Source organism: Peromyscus californicus, unplaced genomic scaffold (genome assembly GCF_007827085.1).
Source record: "Peromyscus californicus insignis strain IS unplaced genomic scaffold, ASM782708v3 Scaffold_4__1_contigs__length_199733344, whole genome shotgun sequence".
Lineage (NCBI taxonomy): Eukaryota > Metazoa > Chordata > Mammalia > Rodentia > Cricetidae > Peromyscus > Peromyscus californicus.
This window is the reverse complement of record NW_026294562.1, coordinates 55,543,493-55,567,116: the sequence shown is the minus strand read 5'-3', so window position 1 is coordinate 55,567,116 and position 23,624 is coordinate 55,543,493. Positions and strand designations below refer to the sequence as shown.

Below are 23,624 nucleotides of genomic sequence, written 5' to 3'. Positions count from 1 at the left end.
GGTCTGTATGTCAAATTATTCTGATTGGTCAATAAATAAAACACTGATTGGCCAGTGGCTAGGCAGGAAGTATAGGCAGGACTAACAGGAGAAAAAGAATAAATAAAGTAAGAACAAAAACTATTGTCTGGGCTGGAGAGATGGCTCACTGGTTAAGAGCACTTGCTCTTGCAGCAGACCTGAGTCCAGTTCTCAGCATCCACATGGCAGCTCACCACTCTCTCTAACTCCAGTCACAGGGAGTCTGACATCCTTTTCGGGCCTCTGAAGATACCAGGCATGCACACAGACGTACGTAAAACACCAATAAACATAGAAAAGTAAATAAATAAATAAAAGCCCTTACTTTTTAAAAAGGATGGTGGTTCAGTGGTTAGGGAAGGGCATTTGCTCTGTAAGAGTAAGAACCTGAATCGACTCTTCAGCTACGGGAGTGAAGACCGGTAGATCCCCAAGAGCTCACTGGCCAGCCAGCCTAACTAAAATGCAAGCTTCTGGTTCAGAGATAGAGCCTGTTTCAAGGCAGTAACACAGAGAACCATAAAGAAAGACCATCCAGCCGGCCGGGCGGTGGTGGCGCACGCCTTTAATCCCAGCACAAGGGAGGCAGAGCCAGGCGGATCTCTGTGAGTTCCAGGTCAGCCTGGGCTACCAAGTGAGTTCCAGGAAAGGCACAAAGCTACGCAGAGAAACCCTGTCTCAAAAAACCAAAAAAAAAAAAAAAGAATTTAATTCTCACAACTCAGTACCTATGTTCACAGTGTGCCTTTCACTGAGGAACACAGAAGTGCTCAGTGATTTTATCTTAACCCTCAAAGCATTTTTAAGCAATAAGACAATGAAGGAAATGGAAAGTGAGTGGTTTACTACTTTTCATTTACAAAACCAAAATTAGCCATAGGAATCCCAATAGGCAAGTGCTCCTGTCGTCTTCCTATAAACACACATATTCCTGGAAAATGGATGCCAATTTCCATAAAAAAATTATGGCTCTAGTTCCCATGCTCAAACTGGACAGATCCAAACTATTTAGCAGGCTTCATCTTGGTAATTATGCCATTAGTTTTGGCAAAGACCAGTTAGCAAATAAATGGACACTAGAGGTTTTGTAACTAATAAATGACACTTACTGCACCTGCTCTTCCCAACAACTCCCAACAATCAGCCAGATGGTTGTCTTTATTTCTTTCCACTATAATGAGACTGGGATCCAAAAGGATCCTAATTTAATTAGAACTGATAGTCCAGTGTTCAGTCTACTCTCTCAGGAAACCTGTAAATAGAAGTCTGAAGATATACATGGCAACAATTAAAATGGTTGGCTTGGGATTAGGGATGTAGCTTAGTTGGTGCAGCGCTTGTTTAGCATGAACAAGGCCCTGGGTTCAATCCCTAGCACCACATAAAAGCAGGCAAAGTGGTGCACACCTGTAATCACCTATAGAGGTAGAGGCAGGAAGATCGGAATGCAAGGTCATTCTTTACTGCACAGATAATTTGAGGCCAGCTCTGGCTATGAGATCCTGTCTCAAAAAAGCAAAGCAACAGACTGGAGGTATCTCAGTAGTTAAGAGTACAACCGTATTTAACTCCAGTTCCAGAGGATCCAACACCCTCTTCTGGCCTCTGAGGGCATGGGGCATATATGTAGTACACAGACATACATGCAGGCAAACATTCATTCACATAAATAAGAATATATGAATTTTTTCAAAAATCAAAAACAAAATACCTCTGGGTTTGAGGTTTCTTCCTATAAATAAGCTAAAGTGAAACAGTAAGAGGTGTTAAAGGCTAAGGCTCAGAACCAAAATAAGAAAATGGGTATCAACAATTAAAAAAACAAACAAACAAAAAACCAGAGCCGGGCAGTGGTGGTGCACATCTTTAATCCCAGCACTCGGGAGGCAGAGGCAGGCGGATCTCTTTGAGTTCGAGGCCAACCTGGTCTACAAAGTGAGTTCCAGGAAAGGCACAAAGCTATACAGAGAAACCTTTTCTCAGGGGAAAAAAAAAAGAAAAAGAAAAAGAAAAAACCTGTAACACTGCTGAAGTTGGCTCAGAAGGCAGAGGCAAGTGTATCTCTGTGAGTTCCAGGCAGCTAGGACTGCATAATGAGAACCTATCTCAAAAAACAACAAAACCACTGGAGGGCATTCAGACACACAATAAATATAACATCATAATTATAGTAAAGGTAAAATGTTCTTTCTTTTTTTAAAGATTTATCTATTTATTATATATATAGTGTTCTGCCTGCGTGTTTGCCTACAGGCCAGAAGAGAGCCCCAGATCTCATGATGCATGGTTGTGAGCCACAATGTGGTTGCTGGGAATTGAACTCAGCACCTCTGGAAGAGCAACCAATGCCCTTAACCGCTGAGCCATCTCTCCAGCCTGCAAAATGTCCTTAACAAGTGAGTCTCAAAGAAGTGGCATGCTCCGGGCGGTGGTGGCACACGCCTTTAATCCCAGCACTCGGGAGGCAAAGGCAGGTGGATCTCTGTGAGTTCAAGGCCAGCCTGGTCTCCAAAGCGAGTTCCAGGAAAGGAGCAAAACCCTGTCTTGAAAAAAACCAAAAAAAAAAAAAAAAAAAGTGGCATGGTGGTGGGAATACCTCTAAAGTACTTTCTAGACCATGACAATAATTGCAAACAGTACAGATATTTGGTGGCAGAAAAAAACAAAAGAATGCCAAACATCTTACAATCCCATACAACAAAGAAATGAGTAACTTCTCACATCATTTCCATCATTCATGTAAGTGACTGTTTAGCTCTAAACGGTACAACTATAACAACTTCCCACTAGCTCCCCACAGGGCTCAGGGAATATCTTGAAAGGGGGAGACAGAAAGAATGTAATAACCAGAGAATGGAAAGAAAAGCTGTAAAATGCTCGTTTGGACATGACATGGCCATTATACTCACTCAAAGTAACAGTTGATACCTGGGGCAAAATCATGACCAAGACATCAAAATAGTAAAAATCCCAGCATGGGATGGGGCGGGTGTGTGTGTGTGTGTGTGTGTGTGTGTGTGTGTGTGTGTGTGTGTGTGTGTGTGTGTGTGTTCACAAGTCCCCACCCCTAGCTGAGGAACTATTAACAATTGATATAGGATGGACAGTCACTTCTCTTTGGTGGAGAGTAGGGGATTTGGGGTGGTGAACACTGGTAGGTTGCCCAAACTCCAGTGGATGGCCACACAGACACACAAATACAGGCAGTAATATAATGGGACTCAGTAAATTATTAAAACAAAAAGAATGAAATCCTAAAGTAAATAAGAAACACAGACAATCCCCCCCAAAAGGAAACTGACCTAAACCAACAATTCCTAAAGGATAATATCCCAATGATCTTGACAGGCAAAAACAGGAAAAGGAAAATGTAAATTAAAACCACAGGAGAAACCATCTTAGCCCCTGCCAGAATGACTAAAACAAAAAGGGCAAATACCAACTGTTAGTACAGACATGGAGCAACAAAGGCTACCATACAATATAAATGTGAAAACACGTACAGTGTGACTCAGAACTTCACATTCAAGAGAAATGAGTGCATACATCTACCAACATTCAAAATTGTTCAAAACTAGAAATCTCCCACACAGCCAACATAAACAGAATAACTAAGAAACCACAGTATCCATACCATGAAATACTATGCAGCAACAAGAAGAGATGAACTACAGCTCGTCTGTGAAAGACTCACAAAACGCACACACTAAAACAAGCAACACTATCTTATACTGTCAGAAGTTAGACTACTGGTTTCTTTGGTGGCAGGTGGGAGAGGCTGTGATTAGATGAGGGCAAGGTGACGTTCTAAGATTAGAAATGCTCAGCTTCTTGAGCTGGAGAGATGGTTCAGCCGTTAAGAGCACTGGCTGCTCTTCCAGAGGACCTGGGTTCAATTCCCAGCACCCACATGGCAGCTCACAACTGTCTGTAACTCCAAAATCTAACACCCTCACACAGGCAAAACACCAGTGCAATAAAAATAAATTTAAAAAAAAGCTCAGCTTCTTGATGTGGGTGCTAAATATGTATGTTCAGCTTATAAAAGTTCACTAAATTGTACTTACTAAATTACGTACTTTTCTGAGCACATATGACACTTTCAATAAAGTTTTTGTTTGATTTTTTTAATTAGATGTAGACCATGGAAGTAACTCTTTGCATGCGAAAGAGCTCCAAAATTTACTTTCATCAGCTTTATAAAATCAGTCTTCAGTCCCATTCATATATATTTAAGTAAAAAGCAGTTTGTAATTATCTAAGTCTTCATCCAAACAAGTTTGTTTCTTTAACCATTTAGCATAGAATGTAAACTCCATGCACATAGAGGACAGACTTCACTCTATTTTGTGCAGAACTCTTAAAGATTTATTCACTATTTTGGGAAATCATATTCCAATAGCATTGCCACATGTCATCTGAGTCACCAATGCAACACACCTAAATCAAACTCTATTCATAGATGTCATATCCACAAAGATAAAGCTACATGTACCCTCAGGCACACAACAGCTATGGCTCCTAATACGCTGAGTGCACTTATTTATGTTTGCCTCCTGACTATAACTAATACACCTTTTATTTCTTCTGTATTGCAGTAAAGACAATGCAAACACGTCAATAAGTTTTATTATATAAGCATTTCTTTCAAGATAGAAAAAGGGCCATATAGAGCGACTGGGTTGAAAACCAGTTATAAACCACCAGTCTAAGCTGGAAATGGTAGTTCATGCCTGTAATCCCAGAACCCCAGAGGCGGAGACCAGTCAGGACTAGAGTGAGTGAGACTCTGTCTCTCAACGCATTAAAAAAAATTAATCAGTTTATCACAGGAACTATAAAGAGAACTAAAGAATTCTAAACCTAGAATTTAGTAACTGCTTTAATCCTAGCACTCAGGAGGGAGAGGCAGGTGAATCTGAGTTGGAGGCCAGCCTGATCTACAGAGCGAGTTCCAGGTAAAGAAGAACCCAGCAGCCATCGCTTACATAAGGACAATATCATAAACCTAATCTAGACACAGTAAAGGAAACAGGAACTCAAAGTACAAGATCTGAGTCCCTTTCCTTTTAAGTCAATGAGATACAGTTTGGCACTCAGGAGCAAAGGGCCCTATTATTTTTCTGTTCTCTTTCAAAAATAGTTCCACCTTCAAGATTACACAAATTAGATCATTCTGCAGCAGGATTCCTCTTTGCTGAGCTCCTAGGTCAGACAGGAAGTATGCTACAGCAAACTAGTGATTTTACAAAAAACATGTTTTTTAATCTTCAGTTTCACTAGGTTACTGACAAAGGACTGAAGCTACCGTTATCAATGGCTTCTGCAATACATCATCTCTTCAAAAAGCATCCAATAAGCATTCATCAGAGTAAGTTAGCACAGTAAATACACAGCAGAATAATTACAGATGCTGAGATTCAACTGCTCCAGTGGTTACATCATGGCCTAAAACACATGAACAATGTAACTAGATCTTTAACACATAAGGTGCCAACCTACCAATTATTCTATAACCTAGTAAATTCTCAAGGAAACAGATTTCTAGTGAACCATAAATGGCAAAATATGGAAACAAATTCCAAAACTGTTCTGAGGTGTCCTGTTACAGACACTGTTTTCATGTCACTAAGACAGTGAGATGATAATGACATGAAAAACAAACCAAAACAGAAAGCAAACACAAAGCAGTTAAATGAAACACTGAACTTATTATTGAATCCTTTTGCTTTGTCATACCTCAAACCTGGTTGAAAATGTACTCAGGATCCTCATCTTCTGATTTCCCATCCTGCTCCCACCTCCATCATCACAGCCTCCTACCATGCCCCTGCCCTTTTCTCAGGATGATTCTGCACAGAGGCCAGTGGTTCTACTGAGGTTGAAGTAATCATAATGCCTCTTTTCTAGCCCTAAACCTTAAATGACTTGCCTTCTTACTCAAGGTTAAATCAAGAGTTATACAATGGCTTCTTCCTCGGCGCTGCCTGCAAGGTGGCTGCCATCTGTTTAGCGGCATCATGGCTGCCCTCCGGCCTCTGGTAAAGCCCAAGATGGTCAAAAAGAGGACCAAGAAGTTCATCCGGCACCAGTCAGACCGATATGTCAAAATTAAGCGAAACTGGCGGAAACCCAGAGGTACGGACAACAAGGTGCGGAGAAGATTCAAGGGCCAGATCCTAATGCCTAACATTGGTTACGGGAGCAACAAGGAAACCAAGCACATGCTGCCTAGCGGCTTCCAGAAGTTTCTGGTCCACAATGTCAAGGAGCTGGAAGTGGGGCTGATGTGCAACAAATCTTACTGTGCTGAGATTGCTCACAACGTTTCCTCCAAGAACCAAAAAGCCATCGTGGAAAGAGCAGCACAGCTGGCCATCAGAGTCACCAATCCCAATGCCCGGCTACCCAGCGAAGAAACCGAGTAGATGGCTTGCCTGTGTGCTTTATTTGTGTTTAAATAAAACCACAACAACTGCATTCTTGGTTAGAAAAAAAAAATTATACAATGGCCAATAAATTCTATATTGTGTCAGCAGTAGAGTACCTTTGCTTTGGCTCTCTAACACTGCAAAACAAAGAACGTACAACCTCCCTCGTGCTAGGATTAAAGGTGTGTGCCACCACTGCCTGGCCTCTATGGTTATCTAGTGGCTGGCTCTGCCCTCTGATCTTCAGGCAAGCTTTATTTGTTAGAGCATACACAAAATATCACCACAGAAGAGCTAGAATTTTTCTATTTTGTTCATTATTCTGTCACTGTATCTACAACAACTGATAGAGCATTTGCTTGACATGTGTATTTTCATTAAAAGACAGCACCAAGAAGGGGTAGGTAAAGAGACATTAAAACGCATACAGCCAAGAACAGTCAAATGAGAAATCAAATTTTAATTAAAAGCATTTTCTAGAATGTGATTTAAATGAGACTGCTACTGATTTTTTCTTTAGATATATAATAGGAAGAAAATACCTGAGTGAGAAGAGAGAGAGCCAGAGGGGGGTAGGGAGAAGGAGGGAGGGAGGGAGGGAGGGAGGGAGGGAGGGAGAGAGAGAGAGAGAGAGAGAAAGAGAATACCTTAAAATTACTCTTAAAAGGATTTCAAAAAGATGAGGCCTCACCATTCAGGGCCATTGTGTCCATTTCAGTGGCACCTGGAGCTAAGTCCTACTAGGACATTAAGTAACTGTATCACTTGCTTAAAAAAAAAAGTCCATTCCCATTTCCAGTCCCATGAGATGGGCTTGCTTTTCCAATGAAATAATCCTTTCTTTATTCTCCATGGGAGGAAAAGTCAATCAAGGATTACTAGATATTGTTTCAAAATGTTATTACAGTTCTTTGTTTTAATTTTTTAAAGGAAAGCTTTAGGACTCTTTGGTAATAAAAATAAAGTGATTATGATATTACACACACTTAATGAACAATCCTCTCCATTAAAGAAAAGGACATAAACAACTTTACTGCACATCTTGGTGGCAGAGAGGAAATACAATTAGATCCATTAATAGCCACAAGAGTTATACTCCCAGTGGACCTTGGTTTCCAGAATTGCTTATTCATTTTCATCCACAGCAAAAGCGGTACACAGCAGAGATGACAAAATGCTGCAGCAACTTGTCATGTATTTTAATTTCGAGAAGATTATTTTATTAAACAGTGGATTTATGGATATTTCACTGTCATATTCTAATGTCCATGATCTATCATCCAAGGACTAAATGAAAACATGCTTGTGAAGACAATGTCAAAGCTAGCTACTGTAAATTAGATCTACCAAAGGACATATCGCTCCTTCGTGTTCATAGTTTCACCGACATTGCCCAAAGATGTGAAGGTGATAACTTCTATGGATACAGAAGCCCAAACACCTTACATACATTTTACACTTCTCCTCATAACAGAGCAATAGTGGATGGGGAGTATCCTCACCTTAAACTACCATGAAGAAAGGGGGTTGGTGGTAAACAAAGTTAATTTAACCAAGCAAATAGTGCTTAAACACACACACAAAACTAATTCATAGTATGCATTCTATCTCTAAATGGCTTTCAGTATTAGACACTTTCTGTAATTCCTATTTCTCTGGAGCACAACTAGACCAGGAGGTAAACAAATTACTCCTTGTTTTTAAAACAGCTAGCTCTGAATCTCATATTCTTAGGCTATGCTGCTAGCTGCCCTTAGTCACAGCTTCAAAATCTGTCCTTCCTTCTTTCCTTTGGAGTGCTGGGGACTAGTCCCAGGCATTGTACATGCCAGGCAATGCTCTACCTCTAAGCTATATCCCTAGCCCTCATTATTGAAATTTTTCAATTAACTGTTTCATGGTATATTAGAAGCAAAGGAGAAAGAGATTATATTGATAATGACAAGAATCAAAACTACACTAAAAAAAGCAAATACACAAACTTGAATAGCTATGTACCATGTACAGTTGATACTATTCATCAAGCTCCTTTGTCCTGAAAAATCCAGTTGGTCATGATGATCCAGACTCAAAGAAGGGTTAATCTGCTTTTATACCCTTAAAAATGAGCAACAAGTAAATAGGCTTGTAGATTTCCAACCATAATGGTAAAATAAAGTCTTGGTGCAGTTAGAGGAAAACAATTAAAGCCAGGTATAATGGCACACACCTATAACTTCAGCACTTGGTGAGGCAGGAGAGTCACAAGTTTAAGGCTGGCCTGAGATACATGACCAAACTCTGTCTCCAAAAAAATAAAGGACAGATGGAAGGAAAGGAGGAATGTAATGAGAGAGAGAAGGAGGAAGGGAGAGAACAAAGGAGGGAAGGAAAAAATACACTCAAAGATTCCAATGCTTCAGGAGAAACCATAAAGCTATCACATTTCTCCTGTAAAATGAGAATATAACTTTTCTTTTTCTTTTTCTTTTTTGTTGTTTTTTGTTTGTTTGTTTGTTTGTTTGTTTGTTTTTTCGAGACAGGGTTTCTCTGTGTAGCTTTGCACCTTTCCAGGAACTCACTTGGTAGTCCAGGTTGGCCTCAAACTCACAGAGATCCACCTGGCTCTGCCTCCCAAGTGCTGGGATTAAAGGTGTGCCACCACCACCCGGCTGTGAATATAACTTTTCTATAGTTTGAAACAAAAAGGAAAACTTAAGGAGACAAAAGAAAGGTATCAACTCCAACTTAAATCCTTACTTTCTTTAGAAAGTTGTTCAGCTTTCTTTGACTAAACTATGAGCTGTAAACCGGTTTAGCTGCTTTTCTGGCTGCCAAATAAAAGCTACAGAAGTCAGCAGGTAAAATAGAGAAGCTGTCAAGTCAAGCCGGATCAAAATAAAGTTGTGGTTTGCAGGCGGGGCCTGAGCCATCGCTTCCGTTCATGTAAGTGAGCAGGATGTAGCAACAGGATCCCAACCCCGCCACTGCTTCAGACCAAAATATTTTGTTTTGGCCTCCTAGTCTAATATGCATGAGGTTGGTCTGGCAGGATCTGTCCCTAAGGCAAACTCAACCAGGAACAGTGGTGCTCATTTGTGATTCCAGTACTTTAGAGATTGAGGCAGGAAGATGGAAAGCTCTAGTCCAGACTGGGATATACAGTAAGACTTTTTGTGTAAAACAAACAAACAAATAAACATACAAACAAATGAAGATGAACCTAAGATCTTAATAATAATCCCAATAAGAAATCATAATCTCAGGCTAGACATGGTGGCGCGCACCTTTAATTCTAGTACTTAGGAGGCAGAGGCAGGTGGATCTCCATGAGCTCGAGGCTAGCCTTGTCTACATAATGAGTTCCACAACAAAACAAGAAAACAGTGAGACCCTGTCTCAAAAAAAATAAATAAATAAAAAAGGAAGAAAAGAAAAGAAACTGAATTGACAAACAAGAGTGAGCAATAAAAATAACTAGTATTTATTTTTTATGGGCAACACATGCAACTAACAATGTTTATTAACCCTACTTAATTCTCACAGTTGTATGAGATAGGTAATTATTATGTCCATTTTATAGTTGATAAAATAGAAGCATCACTGTGAGTTCGAGGCCGGCCTGGTCTACAAAGCAAGTTCCAGGAAAGGTGCAAAGCTACACAGAGAAACCCTGTCTCAAAAAATCAAACAAAAAAAAAAGGAAGCATTAGAGAGGTTAAATAATTTGCTCTAAGTTAATCAAATACTAAACAGTAGAGTCAAAACACAAATCCAAGGCTGGAGAGATGGCTCAGCGGTTAAGAGCACTGACTGCTCTTCCAGAGGACCCAGGTTCAATTCCCAGTACCCACATGGCAGCTCACAACTGTCTGTAACTCCAGTTCCGGGGGTTCTGACACCTTCACACCAATGGACATAAATAAAGTTAAATAAATTATTTAAAAAAATACTCAAATCCAGGCTAAAGGATTCCAAAACGCACATTTACAGCCACTATATTAAGCATCCCCGTGGCGCCCATAATGGTGCTAGAACAGCATTCTGTCATTCCAACAAAGCATAAGGCAGCCCATATTACTATTAACTATGAGAATAGTCAGGGGTTAGAGAACCAAGCTTAAACAGAGATAATCTCTCAGCTCTGTTCATCTAAACTGTGTGGCTAATAGAAATGTCTCCCCAAGGAAGGGGCTTGAACCTGCCTCTATTAAATGTACCTCCCCATGGGAGGCCTTACCTTCTCGTAGGAGGGAATGGGGGGTGGGTTGGGACAGGGAGGCTGGAGGGACAGGAGGAGGGCAAAGAGGGATCTTTGATTGGTATATAAAATTAATAGTTTTGTCACATTAGTTAACAGGCCAAAATGAAAATCTTCGTGAAGACCCTGACTCACAAGACCATCACCCTAGAGTTGGAGCCCAGTGACACTATTGAGAATGTGAAGGCCAAGATCCAGGACAAAAAGGGCATACCTCCTGACCAGCAGAGGCTCATCTTTGCTGGCAAGCAGCTGGAAGATGGCCACACCCTTTCTGATTACAACATTCAGAACTCACAGAGATCCACCTGAGTCTTCCTCCCAAGTGCTAAGATTAAAGGTGTGTGCACCCATGCCTAGCCAGTTGTTGAAGGGACACCAGCCCACTTGGGCATGTGGCTCTGGCAGGCCTTGCCCTTCTCCCCATCCCTCTGCCTTGCTAAAAACCGTTAGATTACATTCCTAAAGTTGGCCACCAAGGTCTATTCCCTTATTTGGCCACTTCCTCCTCCTGAGGCTGACTATCAAGTCCAGCAATCAAACGTTTCCTTTGGTTCACCTAATTAACATGCCCAATTAAAATTAAAGGCCTCATTCTAACACAGGGTTTCCTGTTTTACCTTTATAAACCACCATTTGCCTATGGGCCACATCTGTCTCCTCACTCTCCAGAGGCAGTCCTTTGTCCCTTGGGGACAAATACCCCTGGCCCCTTTCCCTTGTCCTCTTCCCCTTCTTGAGTGTCCTCTATCTCCTCTACCATTGCATCCTAGCCCACCCATTCTAATACAGACCTCCCCTCTTTCTTTTCTTAAAATTACACCCACAAGGTCATTTGCTGCTGTTTTTCTGCCTGAGTCAGAAAGCAGCCACTTTAACTTTTCTTCCCAGCTTAATAAAGACTCTCTGTAAAAACAGGTGTTTGAGTGTGGTTTGTGCCTAATCCAAGGTCTGAGAGAGAGCCTCGGCTGTGTGGGAGTCCCCTTCAAGTTGTTCATGTTTAAAACATTATCCTGAGTATGTGTGAGACCCTGGATTTAATATAAATGAAAGAAAAAAATTAAGCCAGAACAATAAAAACCCACTTTGAATCGCCACTAAATACAACTTCTGCTACGTGTAGACTGGTGTGACAGAGGATGGGCATGGTTACAAACTACGTTATGTGCAATGTATTTGAGAAGTGTCTTGAAAGAGACAGGAAGCAAAAGCTAATCCTGAAACCCTGAAGCCATTCAGTGCTTTTTAAAAAAGAAACAGAGGGCCAACAAGGTGGCTCAGCAGATAAAGGTGCTTGTTGACAAACTTGGCAATCTAAATTCAATCCCCAGGTAGGAGTGAATTCCTTCAAACTGTCTTCTGACTTTCACAAGCACAATGTGGCACATGACAGACACACACACACACACACACACACACACACACACACACACACACACTACACACATAATGAATAAATATAATAAAAAAAAAAAAAAAACAGAAGGACAAAGTGCTTCCTGTACAGGCACATGACCAGAGTTCAGATCCCTGGCACCTGAGTAAAAGTCAAGAGTAGTGGTGCTTGACTGTAACCAGCTCTGTGCTGGAGGACAGAGACAGCCAGTTCACTGGGACTCACTGTCCAGCCAGTCTATCTGAAATTCAAGCTCCAAGTTCAGTAAGAGAACCTGTTTCAAAAAATAATATAGAAGGGTTGGCTTAGTGGTTAAGATCATTTGCTGTATAATAATGAGGTCCACCAGCACCCACATAAAAGCTGTTATGGTCCCATGCACTGAAGGAGCCAAAGACAAGAGGATCACTGGGGCCTGCTGGTTATCAACCCAGCTCCTACCCCCACCCCTCCAAAAAAAAAGTGAGCCACAGGTTCACTGAGAGAGCCTTCCTCAAAGAAACAAGGCAGAGTGATAGAGAGGGATACACAAGGCCCTCCTCTGGTCTCAGCACAGACATACATGAATACACACCATACACATATATGCACACACCCACACAAAAAAAAGAATAATAAAGGTGATACGGAGCAACAGCCAGAGAGGAAGAAATGGACCTCTGGCTTCTACATGTATATACATAGGTGTGAGCACATATGCATACACTAAACATACATGATGGGAGGGGAGAAAGGTTAGTTGGGTGGCATCAAATAAGTAAAAAATGGCTAAGGTTCTAAGTCTTTTGTGTGTTCTAAATAATATTTAACAATACTACATTAAAGAATCAGTATTAGACAGTTATGGTGGTGTGGGAGGCAGAGATAAGCAGATTTCTGTAAGTTTGAAGAAAGCCTGGACTACATAGCAAGTTCCAAGCCAGTCAGGGCCATATAATAAGACCCTGTCTTTAAATAAATTTTAAAAAATTTTAAAAAAGAGTATCTCACCTATGAAAAGAGAGACAAAAGGAAACTCAAGAAATGCACTGTTGTGGAGAATAACTAAAAAGAAAAGCATACAGCTTCCTCAGAAAAATAACTTATGTAAGCTCAGAGATGCTTAACATGTCACTCTCACCTCAAATGTCACTTAAGAGATATCCTGAGGGACAAGGGTCAAAGAAAGGAGCCACAGTCTATGAGGAGCAGGTGATATAGAAGGAAACAAATTTTAAAGACCATGTTTCCCATCTCCCAAATCTGTAGCAGGTTGCTAATAATCACAAAGTAATTTCTGAAATACGCATGGCCTAAAAAAATTTGGGGGGCAAAATAACCTATGGCTATTATCTGATATAGTTTTCTTTACAGAACTAAAAGTACTGAAGTACCAAAAAGATAAATTAAAACCAAGTTTATTCACAAGATGAGGATCCTTATAAGAAGAAACAGGAAGTATGATAGTCAAAGCTCAAAAAACTCAGCAAACTCAAATATTCTAACATCTGGCATACCTTCAACATTTAGAAGAATCTGCGCAGGGCTAGAGAGATGGCTCAATGGTTAAGTGGCTGTTCTTCCACAGAACCCAGGTTTGATTGCTAGCACACACACGGTGGCTCACAACGACCTGTAATTCCAGCTCCAGAGAACCCAAAGCCTCTCTACTGGCCTCCGTGAGCAGCACACACACTTATGGTACCTATACTGACATGCAGGCAAACCATTCATAAAATAAACCTTTAAAATCTTAAAAATATATACACAAACATTAATTAAATCAATATTCCATTATCAACCCAAACTTATCACCTATGCCCCATCTATGTATTACAAGGAAGGTAATGGTCTACTCTAGAATATTCTCCATTTGCCATTTGAGTAGGTAATACCTTCATGGTGGCTTAGCAGGTAAAGGTGCTTGCAGCCAAGCAGACGGCCTAAATTTAATCCACAGAACTAATATGATAGGAGAATAAACTCCTACAAGTTGTCCTCTTACCCACACATATGTTAAGGCATACATGCGTAAGTATCCTGGCCAGAATTTTTTTTTTTTTGTCTCTTTTTTTTCTTATAACATCCATTCCAACAGAGGTGAAAGGATATCTCATTGTGGTTTTGATTTGATGATTAGTGACATCAAGCATTTTTTTCTTAAACTTGTTGACCATTTGTAGTTCTTATTTTAAGAAATATCAGTTTAGATAGCTTATTCTTTTTTGTTTGTTTTGGTTTGAGACAAGGTTTCTTTATACAATCCTGGATGTCCTAGAACTCAATTTGTAGACCAAGCTAGCTCTGAACTCATCTCTGCTTCCTGAGTGCTGGAATTAAAGGTGTGCACCACCATACCTGGCAAACATAGATTTTTAAATCAGATTACTAGGAATTTTGGTTTTTAATACTGAGTTGAGTTCCTGGTAAATATTAATGAATGAGATTAATAATTAGCAAAATATTTTTTCAAATCTTTTTTTTGGAGACAAGGTCTCACTATACAGCCCTGGCTGTCATATAACTCCCTAGGAAGACTAGGCTAGCCTGAAATCACTGAGATCCATCATCTGCCTCTGCCTCCCAAGTGCTGGGATTACAGGCCAATTGATATGCCAGGCTGAGGAAGTGAATTTCAACCCAAGTAGTCACAAATGGTTAACACAACACAGCTTTAAAACAAAGCATCTCATCATCTTAAGACATAAGTGAATGTCTATTAAAAAGGTGTTAGGTTGATTGGCTTTCATTGTTTTGTTTTATTTTTTTAACTTTGAATTGTTTCTTTGTGGAATTCCCATCATTCATCTCTATCTCATTCATCTCCTCATCCCTTCATATCTACTCTGCCCTTGTAATCTCCTCCCCCAAAAAATAAAATAAAATAAAATAAAGAAAAAACAAAAGTCAAAAACAAAACAAAATCTCAGCATGGAATGGTTTTAATTTTTAAAGATTTTCATTATTAATTACATGAAGGTATGTGTATCTGCATTTAGGTTATGTGCATATAAGTGCAGGTTCCCAAGGAGGCAGGAGGCATCAAATTCCTAGAGGTGGAGCTACAGATGCTTAACACCTGTCTGATATGGAAGCTGGGAACCTCTGGAAGAGTAGCAAGTACTCTTAACTACTAAACCATCTCTCTAGTCTTTTGACTAGTTTTTGTTTGTTTGTTTGTTTTGTTTCTGTGTTTTTCGAGACAGGGTTTCTCTGTGTAGTCTTGGTGCCTGTCCTGGATCTGGCTGGCCTCGAACTCACAGAGATCTGCGGGGCTCTGCCTCCTGAGTGCTGGGATTAAAGGCATGTGCCACCACCGCCCTGCTCGAGTTTTTGGTTTTTTTTTAAACAAATCTTTTTTTCTAACTTTTTATTTTTAGATTTATCTATTTTATGTGTATGCATATTTTGCCTGCATGTATGTATGTGCACTACCTGCGTGCCTGGTGCCCATGGAGGTCAGAAGAGGGCATCAGATTCCCTTGGGCAGGAGTTAAAGACTATTATGAGCAACCATGGCTCTTAACTGCTGAGCCAACTCTCCAGCCCTGATTATTTTTTGAAACATAGTTTCTGAAGCCGAGGCTGACTTTGAACTCACTATGTAGCAAAGACTGGCCCAGAACTCCTGATCCTCCCACCTCTGCCTACTAAGCACTGAGATTACAGGCATGTGTCACCATGCCAGGCTACTGGAATATTTTAAGAAATTATATTTTCACTGGGTGTAGTGGCATATGCCTATAATTCTAGCACTTGGGAGACAGAAACAGGAATATCAAAGTTAGCCTCAGCTACCTAAGCAAGGCCAACCTGGGCTATATGACACCCTGTTTCAAAAAGAAAAGAAATGATGAGCTGGTTCTGTGGGTAAATGTGCTTATTGAACAAGCCTAGCAACCTTTAATGTGGAAGATGCGAATCAACTCCATGAAGTTCTTCTCTTATCTCCACCTATATATCATGGTAACCACCTTCCCAGCAAAATAAATTTTTAAAATTAAAAAGAAAATATTTTTTCTGGAGGTTCTCTTGCTAAGCAGCAATGTATTGTTAGTTATTTGCACTCCGTGGAAAAGATGCCTGGTACAGAGCTGCCTTGGTGGGAATCCTTGACTGAAACATAAAGCCATTTTCTGATTTTCCAGTCAGCTTTCTAAATAACTGCCTGCCAATTTCTATGTAAAGGAACCACTATAGAGTAGTTACCAACACACATACATCTGGGCTCTCTAAAACCTGCCTGCAGTGCTGGTGACTCCTGGGTCAAGGCCTAGAGAAGTTACGATGCTGTAAGGGCTTGTCAACTGGAACCACCTTGTTCAAGGCCCTCTCTGAAAGAAGCTCTTGAGCCAGCTTCAATTCTGACTTTTCTCATGAACACTCCAAATCCTATACTGGCAAATCATTCCCAGTTACCTGAGATTCCCAAAGTATTTCTAGAATGTGATGTCAGAGGCAAGCTAGACAAGACAGGTCTACTTCAGCAGTTTCAAGCCCAGGCCAAAGCAGGCCCAGTCAGTCTCCCTAGGTAAAAGAGTCAAAGGACACAGCCCAAACAGTCTCTGACAGGTATTTCCCTCCTACAAGAGCAGAAATAAGAGTAGCAACTCACTGGTTTGGCCACAAAACTGAGAAACTGGAAAACTAGCTTTTAAAAGAAATCATGTAGCCTGGCAATGGTGGCACACACATTTGATCTCAGCATTTGGGGGGCAGAGGCAGTCAGATCTTTGTATTCAAGGGCAGCCAGGGCTACACAGAGAAATCTGTCTTGACAGTCCCCCCGACAAAAAAAAAAAAAAGAAAGAAAGAAAAAAGAAAAGAAATCACATAACCACTAATGTGTCCCAAAGATCTGTAAATCAATACATGTAAAACAGACTCAGTGAAAGTCATTCTCTTTCTGACTTAAGAAATCTGAGCTTCAAACAGGGATGATGGATGATATTACCCTGATAGGAAGGATATTCTATTACAACACTCATACTGTGAAATTCAAATCTCGGAGGGCACAAACAATGCTTTTAAGACTTTCAATGCTAAGGAGATAACAGACATTTCACAAGCTCTCTTATTTGATCAATTGCATTTACTTTACATCTATCATTTAAGAAGTACTTGTTCCTGTGGCTTTATAGGTCTTTTTTGTTATTTGTTTGATATACATCTTAGGATGGATGGTAAGTAAAAGTATTTGTAACCAATGGCTGGAAAGTCTAAGGCATAAAAGAGTTTGTCCAGGCATACAGTAATCAGAGTGAGATCCCAGCTTGTATGTGCTTTTGTGGTTAGAGTAGCATCTCTCCCCAAATGCTTTCACACAAGTAACATTTCTGCTGTAAGCTAGTCATGCCAGTTCAGCTTGGCCACCTCCTTTGGCTATAATACTTTTGTCTAATAAGGGTTAACCTTAGTACTCCTTTTCTGTATGTATGCTTAATGTAATTTAGGAAGAAATTGTGAGTAATAGTTACGAACTCCTTCCCTAAGTAAACACAAAGATAAGGACATGCAAGTGTGCTTTGAAATGAAGTCCCAATTCAATACAGTTTTATATGTTTTACAGCAGGGCACATGTCAACTCCTAATCACTTTTATATGACTAAGAAAATTTTGTATGGTTATGAAATTTAATAATTTTCTGCCTTTCCTAACTTAAGCAATCCAGAAGAGAAAATATAAGGGAAAATCTCACCAAACTGAAGAGAAAGGATAAGTTAATGAGACTCTAAAACCTTTGCTGTAACATCAAGCAACATGACACACTCCCCACCACACCCCACACATCTCCTTGCTCTACCCAGTCACAGCAGAGGACAATTCAGTGGGAGAAGAGAGCAACCTCAACTCTTAAAGCTATGAACTTCATAAGGCAACAACAGCAGAGCAGCCTATTCATATATGAGTTTTGCTGGGTTTTTGTCCAAAGATAACCATATTTCATGGTGGTTATTTCAGAAAGGTGAGAACAGAGATGGGATCAGGGCCTTTCCCTTTATACAGTCTATCTTTCTATACTGCTTGAGTCACGGGCATATGTTAATACTATTTTTCCTTGTTGTTGCCATTGTTTTAAATGTTGGTAAAAACAACAATGCAAAGAACAATTCAGCCTTTTTTTTCTTCTGGTTTTTCGAGACGGTTTCTCTGTGTAACAGCCCTGGCTGTCCTGGAACTCACTCTGCAGACCAGCTGGCCTCATCTGCCTGCCTCTGCTGGAATTAAAGGTGTGCGCCACCACTGCCTGGCCAATTAAGCCTTTTTAAAGTCAGTTGTAAACATGTTTTAAAAGTTTTAAAAATAATACTATCAATTCTGAGAATTTAGTAAATAATAAAAATGAGCAGACATGTACCTAAAAACATCTACAATGCTCACTTTTATTTAAATGTCCAAGAAAGGAAATTATATTTTTTTCAAAAGCAAACCAAATTTTCAAAAGTATCAAGGAAAGCAAGTGACCGTCTTACTGCTCTGTTACATTCTCTCTTTTCTGTGTGACACACACTCAGAACCTATAGTGCTGGTTGCTTTTCAGTTTTTTCTTTGTTTTCAAGTAAGTCTTGTTATATCTCCTTGGCTGGCCTGAAACTATGGCTGCCCTTGAGTCATTAACTGCCCTGTTTCACACTCCCAAGTGCTACAGGCATATGCCCAGGCTGGCCTCAAACTCACAGAGATCAGCCTGGCTCTACCTCCTGAGTGCTGGGATTAGAGGCGGCAGATTTCTTAATTGCCTATAGCTCATAGGTTTGTGTCTCATTGGAGTTACATGAGAGAAGAATGTTAGTTCCAGGTTCTATACAGAGTTTCATGTTGCCAGTATATTTTAAATAACGTGGACAAGTACCAGAAGACAACAAATTCACCAAATGACAATACGGAGAAAGGCCAATAACAGGTCTTTTTCTCCCTACAGGGTGTTTTCTATCCTGAAAACACGCGGCAGGCTCCAAGAAGCACAAGTGTTTCACAAGGTGCTGGGAGGCACAAGAATAATGGCTAGAAAACAAAGGGCAGAGGACAGGTCAGGACTGGACAGTAAACAAGACTTAACTATACACATACAGAATGCCTACCCTGTTTCCTGGGCTAATTTCTTATGCAGACTTTTTAGTGATGAAGAGCTCTTAGGGTCAAACCAAAACTCAACATCAGTGATTCTTCTGTTTATTCCCCTTTCTTTGTGACAGCTTCTGCCCATCAATTCATGCTTTTTCAATCTAACAAGCTAGAAAATGACTACCCAAAAGTCATTATTCAAACACTTCCAGATACAAAGGAGAACATGTTTTACTAACTGCAGACTCATGCAGGATGGAGCAGAGGATTCTTATGCAAAGAACAGGAGGAGCAGCATACTTCAACAGTAAAAAGGCCCACGTAGAAAGAGTAAGAGAGAGGCCTGCCCAGGACCAAAAGGCATAACATCCCACAATGAGCTCTCTCACTTGAGTTTGGTGTCGTGCTAGGGCTCTAGGGCTCTAGCCAAAGTAAATTATTATGGTTCCTGATGTCCTTAAAGGAAGGACAGAGAAACAGGACAATATAAAGTAGAGCAGTGGCTGCTGAACACAAAGGGGTGAGTATTGGGTTGAAATGGCAAACAGTCCAGCATCATCTCTTGAAGCTTCAAATCCACACTTTGCAAACAGCAATTCCAGTCCTACATACAAATATATTCTAAAGAAACTTCCATGCAGGAGCACAAATCCTGGGCACATACGTACATACATACATACTAACACACACTCTACTGCCCATGTTAACAGGAAACAATGTAAATATTCGTCAGAATCAAATAGTAATTCATATAACCAAATACTATCCATTAGGGGAAGTATTAAAAACTAGACCTACCAAAAAATATTGATAATTTGCACAAGCCTGAGTTAAAAGTGACAGAATACATACAGTATGAGACATTTCTACAAGCTCCAAAAATGTTGAAGCCAAAAGTAGGGGCCCACTCCTTTAATCCCAGCACTAGTGAAGCGAGAGACAGGCAGATCTCTCTGAGTTCCAGGACAACCAAGGCAAGTAGGATACTGTCTCAAAAAAACAAAAACAAGGCCGGGCAGCAGTGGCGGAACGCCTTTAATCCCAGTACTCAAGAGGCAGAGCCAGGCGGATCTCTGTGAGTTAGAGACCAGCCTGGTCTACAGAGCGAGACCCAGGACAGGCACTGAAACTACACAGAGAAACCATGTTTTGAAAAGCAAAAAACTGAAAACATACAAAACTAAAAAAATATTGTTTACAGCCGGGCGGTGGTGGCGCACGCCTTTAGTCCCAGCCCTCGGGAGGCAGAGCCAGGCGGATCTCTGTGAGTTCGAGGCCAGCCTGGGCTACCAAGTGAGTTCCAGGAGAAGGCGCAAAGCTACACAGAGAAACCCTGTCTCGAAAAACCAAAAAAAAAAAAAAAATTGTTTACAGACTCATATGTAATAAAACAATAATTAAGAGAGACTGACAGACAGGGGCTGGGGAGGATAAACACAGTTCAGAAGAGTGTTTACCTTTGTAGGGGAGCCAGAATGTGGCTCAGGAAGGCACAAACTGAGAGCTTTAGCAAGTGGGGTAATGCTCTATATTTTTCACTAAATGACACAGAAAGATGTGCTGTCATCATTTTTCATGCCTTATATATTGGTGTGATGTTGTTCAAAATAAAGGAAGAAAAAGAAATATCAACAGAGTTGAGGGTGGAACCCTACAAAGCTCCCAATCTCTGACTTACACATCCACCTGCCCTGTTCGGCTAACAGAGTAAGTAAGGATAGAACCTGAGAATCAACTCCATTTGGAAGCAAAAAAGGAACACCTCCAGGCATTTCTTTGTGCTTACTGGGCAAAACTAAGCCTGCAGGTTGTCTTATCACAGGACCAGCTCCAACACATTGTCCCCAAAGAGTTATAGAAGAACTGCTTTGCCATAGAGAAACAGAAAATATCTCCAAGAGTATTTTCCGATGCAAGTTCTCAGATGGTTCCAACAGAAAAATGGATTGAATTTAGGAAAAAGGCAGTCATTCTACAGAGCCCTGAAGAACTGGGAGACCCTGTGACTAGTGTCTAGGGGAGGAGGAAATGAAAACTTGCATTTGAGAACACATTCGACTGATGCCCAAAAACTAAGGGCACAGAGTCCCCGTAGAATGTGTGTGATGAGAAGCACAGATGAACTTGTGTACTGAACCCCTAATTGTTATTAAACCAGCTTTACCTGCAACAGGTAACAACTGAATCTGGCCTATGCTGAATACATTAGGAAACAGTTAATACCAAAGCCATCTCTACCACATCTGTGTAACGTATGTACAGCTCACGAGTGGCAGTGAGGCAGGAAGAAGAAGAGACTTACTGAGGAAGGCCGTATTATTCGGTCAGACCCAGCCAAGGAAGGCAGGGTCCAGGAGGCCAAAAGGGTGGTCCCAGCCAAGGCAGAAGGTGGGGCTGCCAGGAGAGGGCGGGCCCACACAGCAATCTTGGAAGGCCTAGGCGAAGGCAGCACCCCCACCCCGACCCGAGCTGGGACGAGCTTAGGGTGGCGACGTCCCCCAGCACACCCGGGAGAGATGGGGAGGTGGGGCCTGTCACAGAGCCAGCCGGGCGGTCCCCTAGGCCAACACCTAGGCCAACCCGCCCGTTGCTCACCTGGGCACGCAGCTGGACGAGCTCCGGTCCACCTCCCAGGTGGCATACAAATTCATCTGCACCGGGGCAGGGGTGCGGCCTGGTCCTGGACCGCCGGGAGGCGCAGAGCCCGAGGCCACCGCGACGGCCATGGAGGTGGAGGTGGAGGAGGACGAGGAGGAGGCGGCCGCAGCTGAGGTGGACGAAGAGGACGAGGTGGCCTGGGCCAGCTTGGGGGGCGTTGGCTGTTGCGGCAGCGGCTGCTGCTGCGGCGGCTGCTGCTGTGGAGACTGGGCGACCCCAGAGCCCCGCTGGCCGCTGCCGCCGCCGGCGCCTCCGGGACCACTACCCGCCCCTCCGCGTTCCGCCATGGCCTGGCCAGGGGTCAAGGGGGCGCAGGGCTTACACAGGCTGAGGCCACGCCGAGCGATTCGCAGGCTTCCCCCGCGGCGGCGGCGGGGGCTCAGCCGCGTCTCCTCAGACCGCCTGGCGGAGCGCGAGCCGCCAGCGAATCTGCACGCACGCGCGGGCCTTCGCTGCGCGCGATCCTCGCGCTCGCCCGCCGCCGCCTGTTGCGGCCCGCGCGGCCCAGACACTGGGTGGGCGTGTCCGAAGGGGGCGGGGAGCTGCGGTCCCACCCAGCCGGGCGCCAAGGGGCGGGGCCAGAGTCGAGCTCGGCCCCGCGGCCTCTGGGAAGGGGCTACAGCCCGCGCGCTCTCGCGGAGCTGCCCGCAGGCCTTGGTGTGCTGGCTCCGCGCCCCTCCTCCCCGTTTCCCCTTGGGCGGCCGCTACCCCACTAGCGGAAACCCGGGTTTTCCGGGGCGCGGTCTCGGACCGGAGAGGGCTGCACGGGAGCGCGCTCAGCCCCTGGGATCTGCAGAGCACGTAGGGGAGGCCGACGCTCTGCCGGCCACGCGTTGCGTGGGAATCGGGTAGCCAGCTGTGGCGACCCTTTCTGTGGGCTACAGGATGCTTCTCCCACTCCTGCAAAAGCAGCTGTAGGTGGAGATCCAGCGACTGACCACCACCTTGGGCACCTACGCCAGCAAGTTTCCTCACGGGGGTAGGCAGGAGCCCATCCAGCGAAGGTCGGCCAAATCTAACAGCCTTTCTTCCTGGTACAGCGACCCCGACCCCCAGCCTTCATATCAAAAGTCCCAGAGTGCCTCAGTGCTTTCTCAATTTCTAAAATTCTGTTTCTCTCAAGGCTTGATCAGCTACCATACCGCAACCCCCACCATTTTTGCACCTTCTACACCCACACCTCACTTCTCCCCAGTACTTGAGCAAATGTCATGGGATCCTATGCTCAGCCTCAGAACTCAGGGGCCCCAGAGAAAACAAGCCCTTCAAAGACACACAACTAGTGAATCCAAGGGTTAGCAGGGACCCTGGAACAATTTAGATTTTGAGATGTAGATGTTCTCCAATAAGTAAGCAGTAGGCCTTTCTGCCAGAAGGTCAACAAGGCAGGCCTGACCTGGCCTACTTCCCTCCCTAGCCTACAGTTACTTCCCAGGCTAGCCAGGGTGCTAAGCTGGCTATTTTTATTCCCCAGGGACAAAGCAGTAAGGTCAGACTAGACCTAAAGGTACTTCCCTCAGAGCCTTCAGACAAAGGAGGGTTAGGGGACAGTAAATTATCCACAATTTCAGCACAGCAAACCACGATCCCATAGTCCTATGGGGTAGTCTGTGATTATAGGCCAGAAGTACGCTTTTGCAGAAGCTAAGGAGAGAGGCTCAAGAGTGTCATGTATTCGTCCTTCCTTGGGAAACAGCTTTATCCCTCCCTAGCCTACAGTTACTTCCCAGGCTAGCCAGGGTGCTAAGCTGGCTATTTTTATTCCCCAGGGACAAAGCAGTAAGGTCAGACTAGACCTAAAGGTACTTCCCTCAGAGCCTTCAGACAAAGGAGG

At 42.6% G+C, this 23,624-nt stretch overlaps 2 protein-coding genes across 2 annotated transcripts in view; one reads left to right on the top strand and one right to left on the bottom strand.

Annotated features, from left to right (window-relative positions):
• Pacs1 (phosphofurin acidic cluster sorting protein 1) overlaps positions 1-22,209 on the bottom strand; it is a 148,601-nt gene extending 126,392 nt beyond the window's left edge. Inside the window, exon 1 of the mRNA XM_052761406.1 lies at positions 21,728-22,209. Coding sequence (XP_052617366.1) covers positions 21,728-22,077 — 350 coding nt within the window. The 5' untranslated portion in view covers positions 22,078-22,209. The remainder of the gene's footprint in view (positions 1-21,727) is intronic.
• LOC128124768 (60S ribosomal protein L32-like) lies at positions 5,772-6,939 on the top strand. The gene has a single exon (XM_052761412.1). It carries the CDS (start codon positions 6,042-6,044, stop codon positions 6,447-6,449), a length of 408 nt encoding a protein of 135 aa, XP_052617372.1. The 5' UTR covers positions 5,772-6,041; the 3' UTR covers positions 6,450-6,939.
• Positions 22,210-23,624: the final 1,415 nt, after the last annotated feature.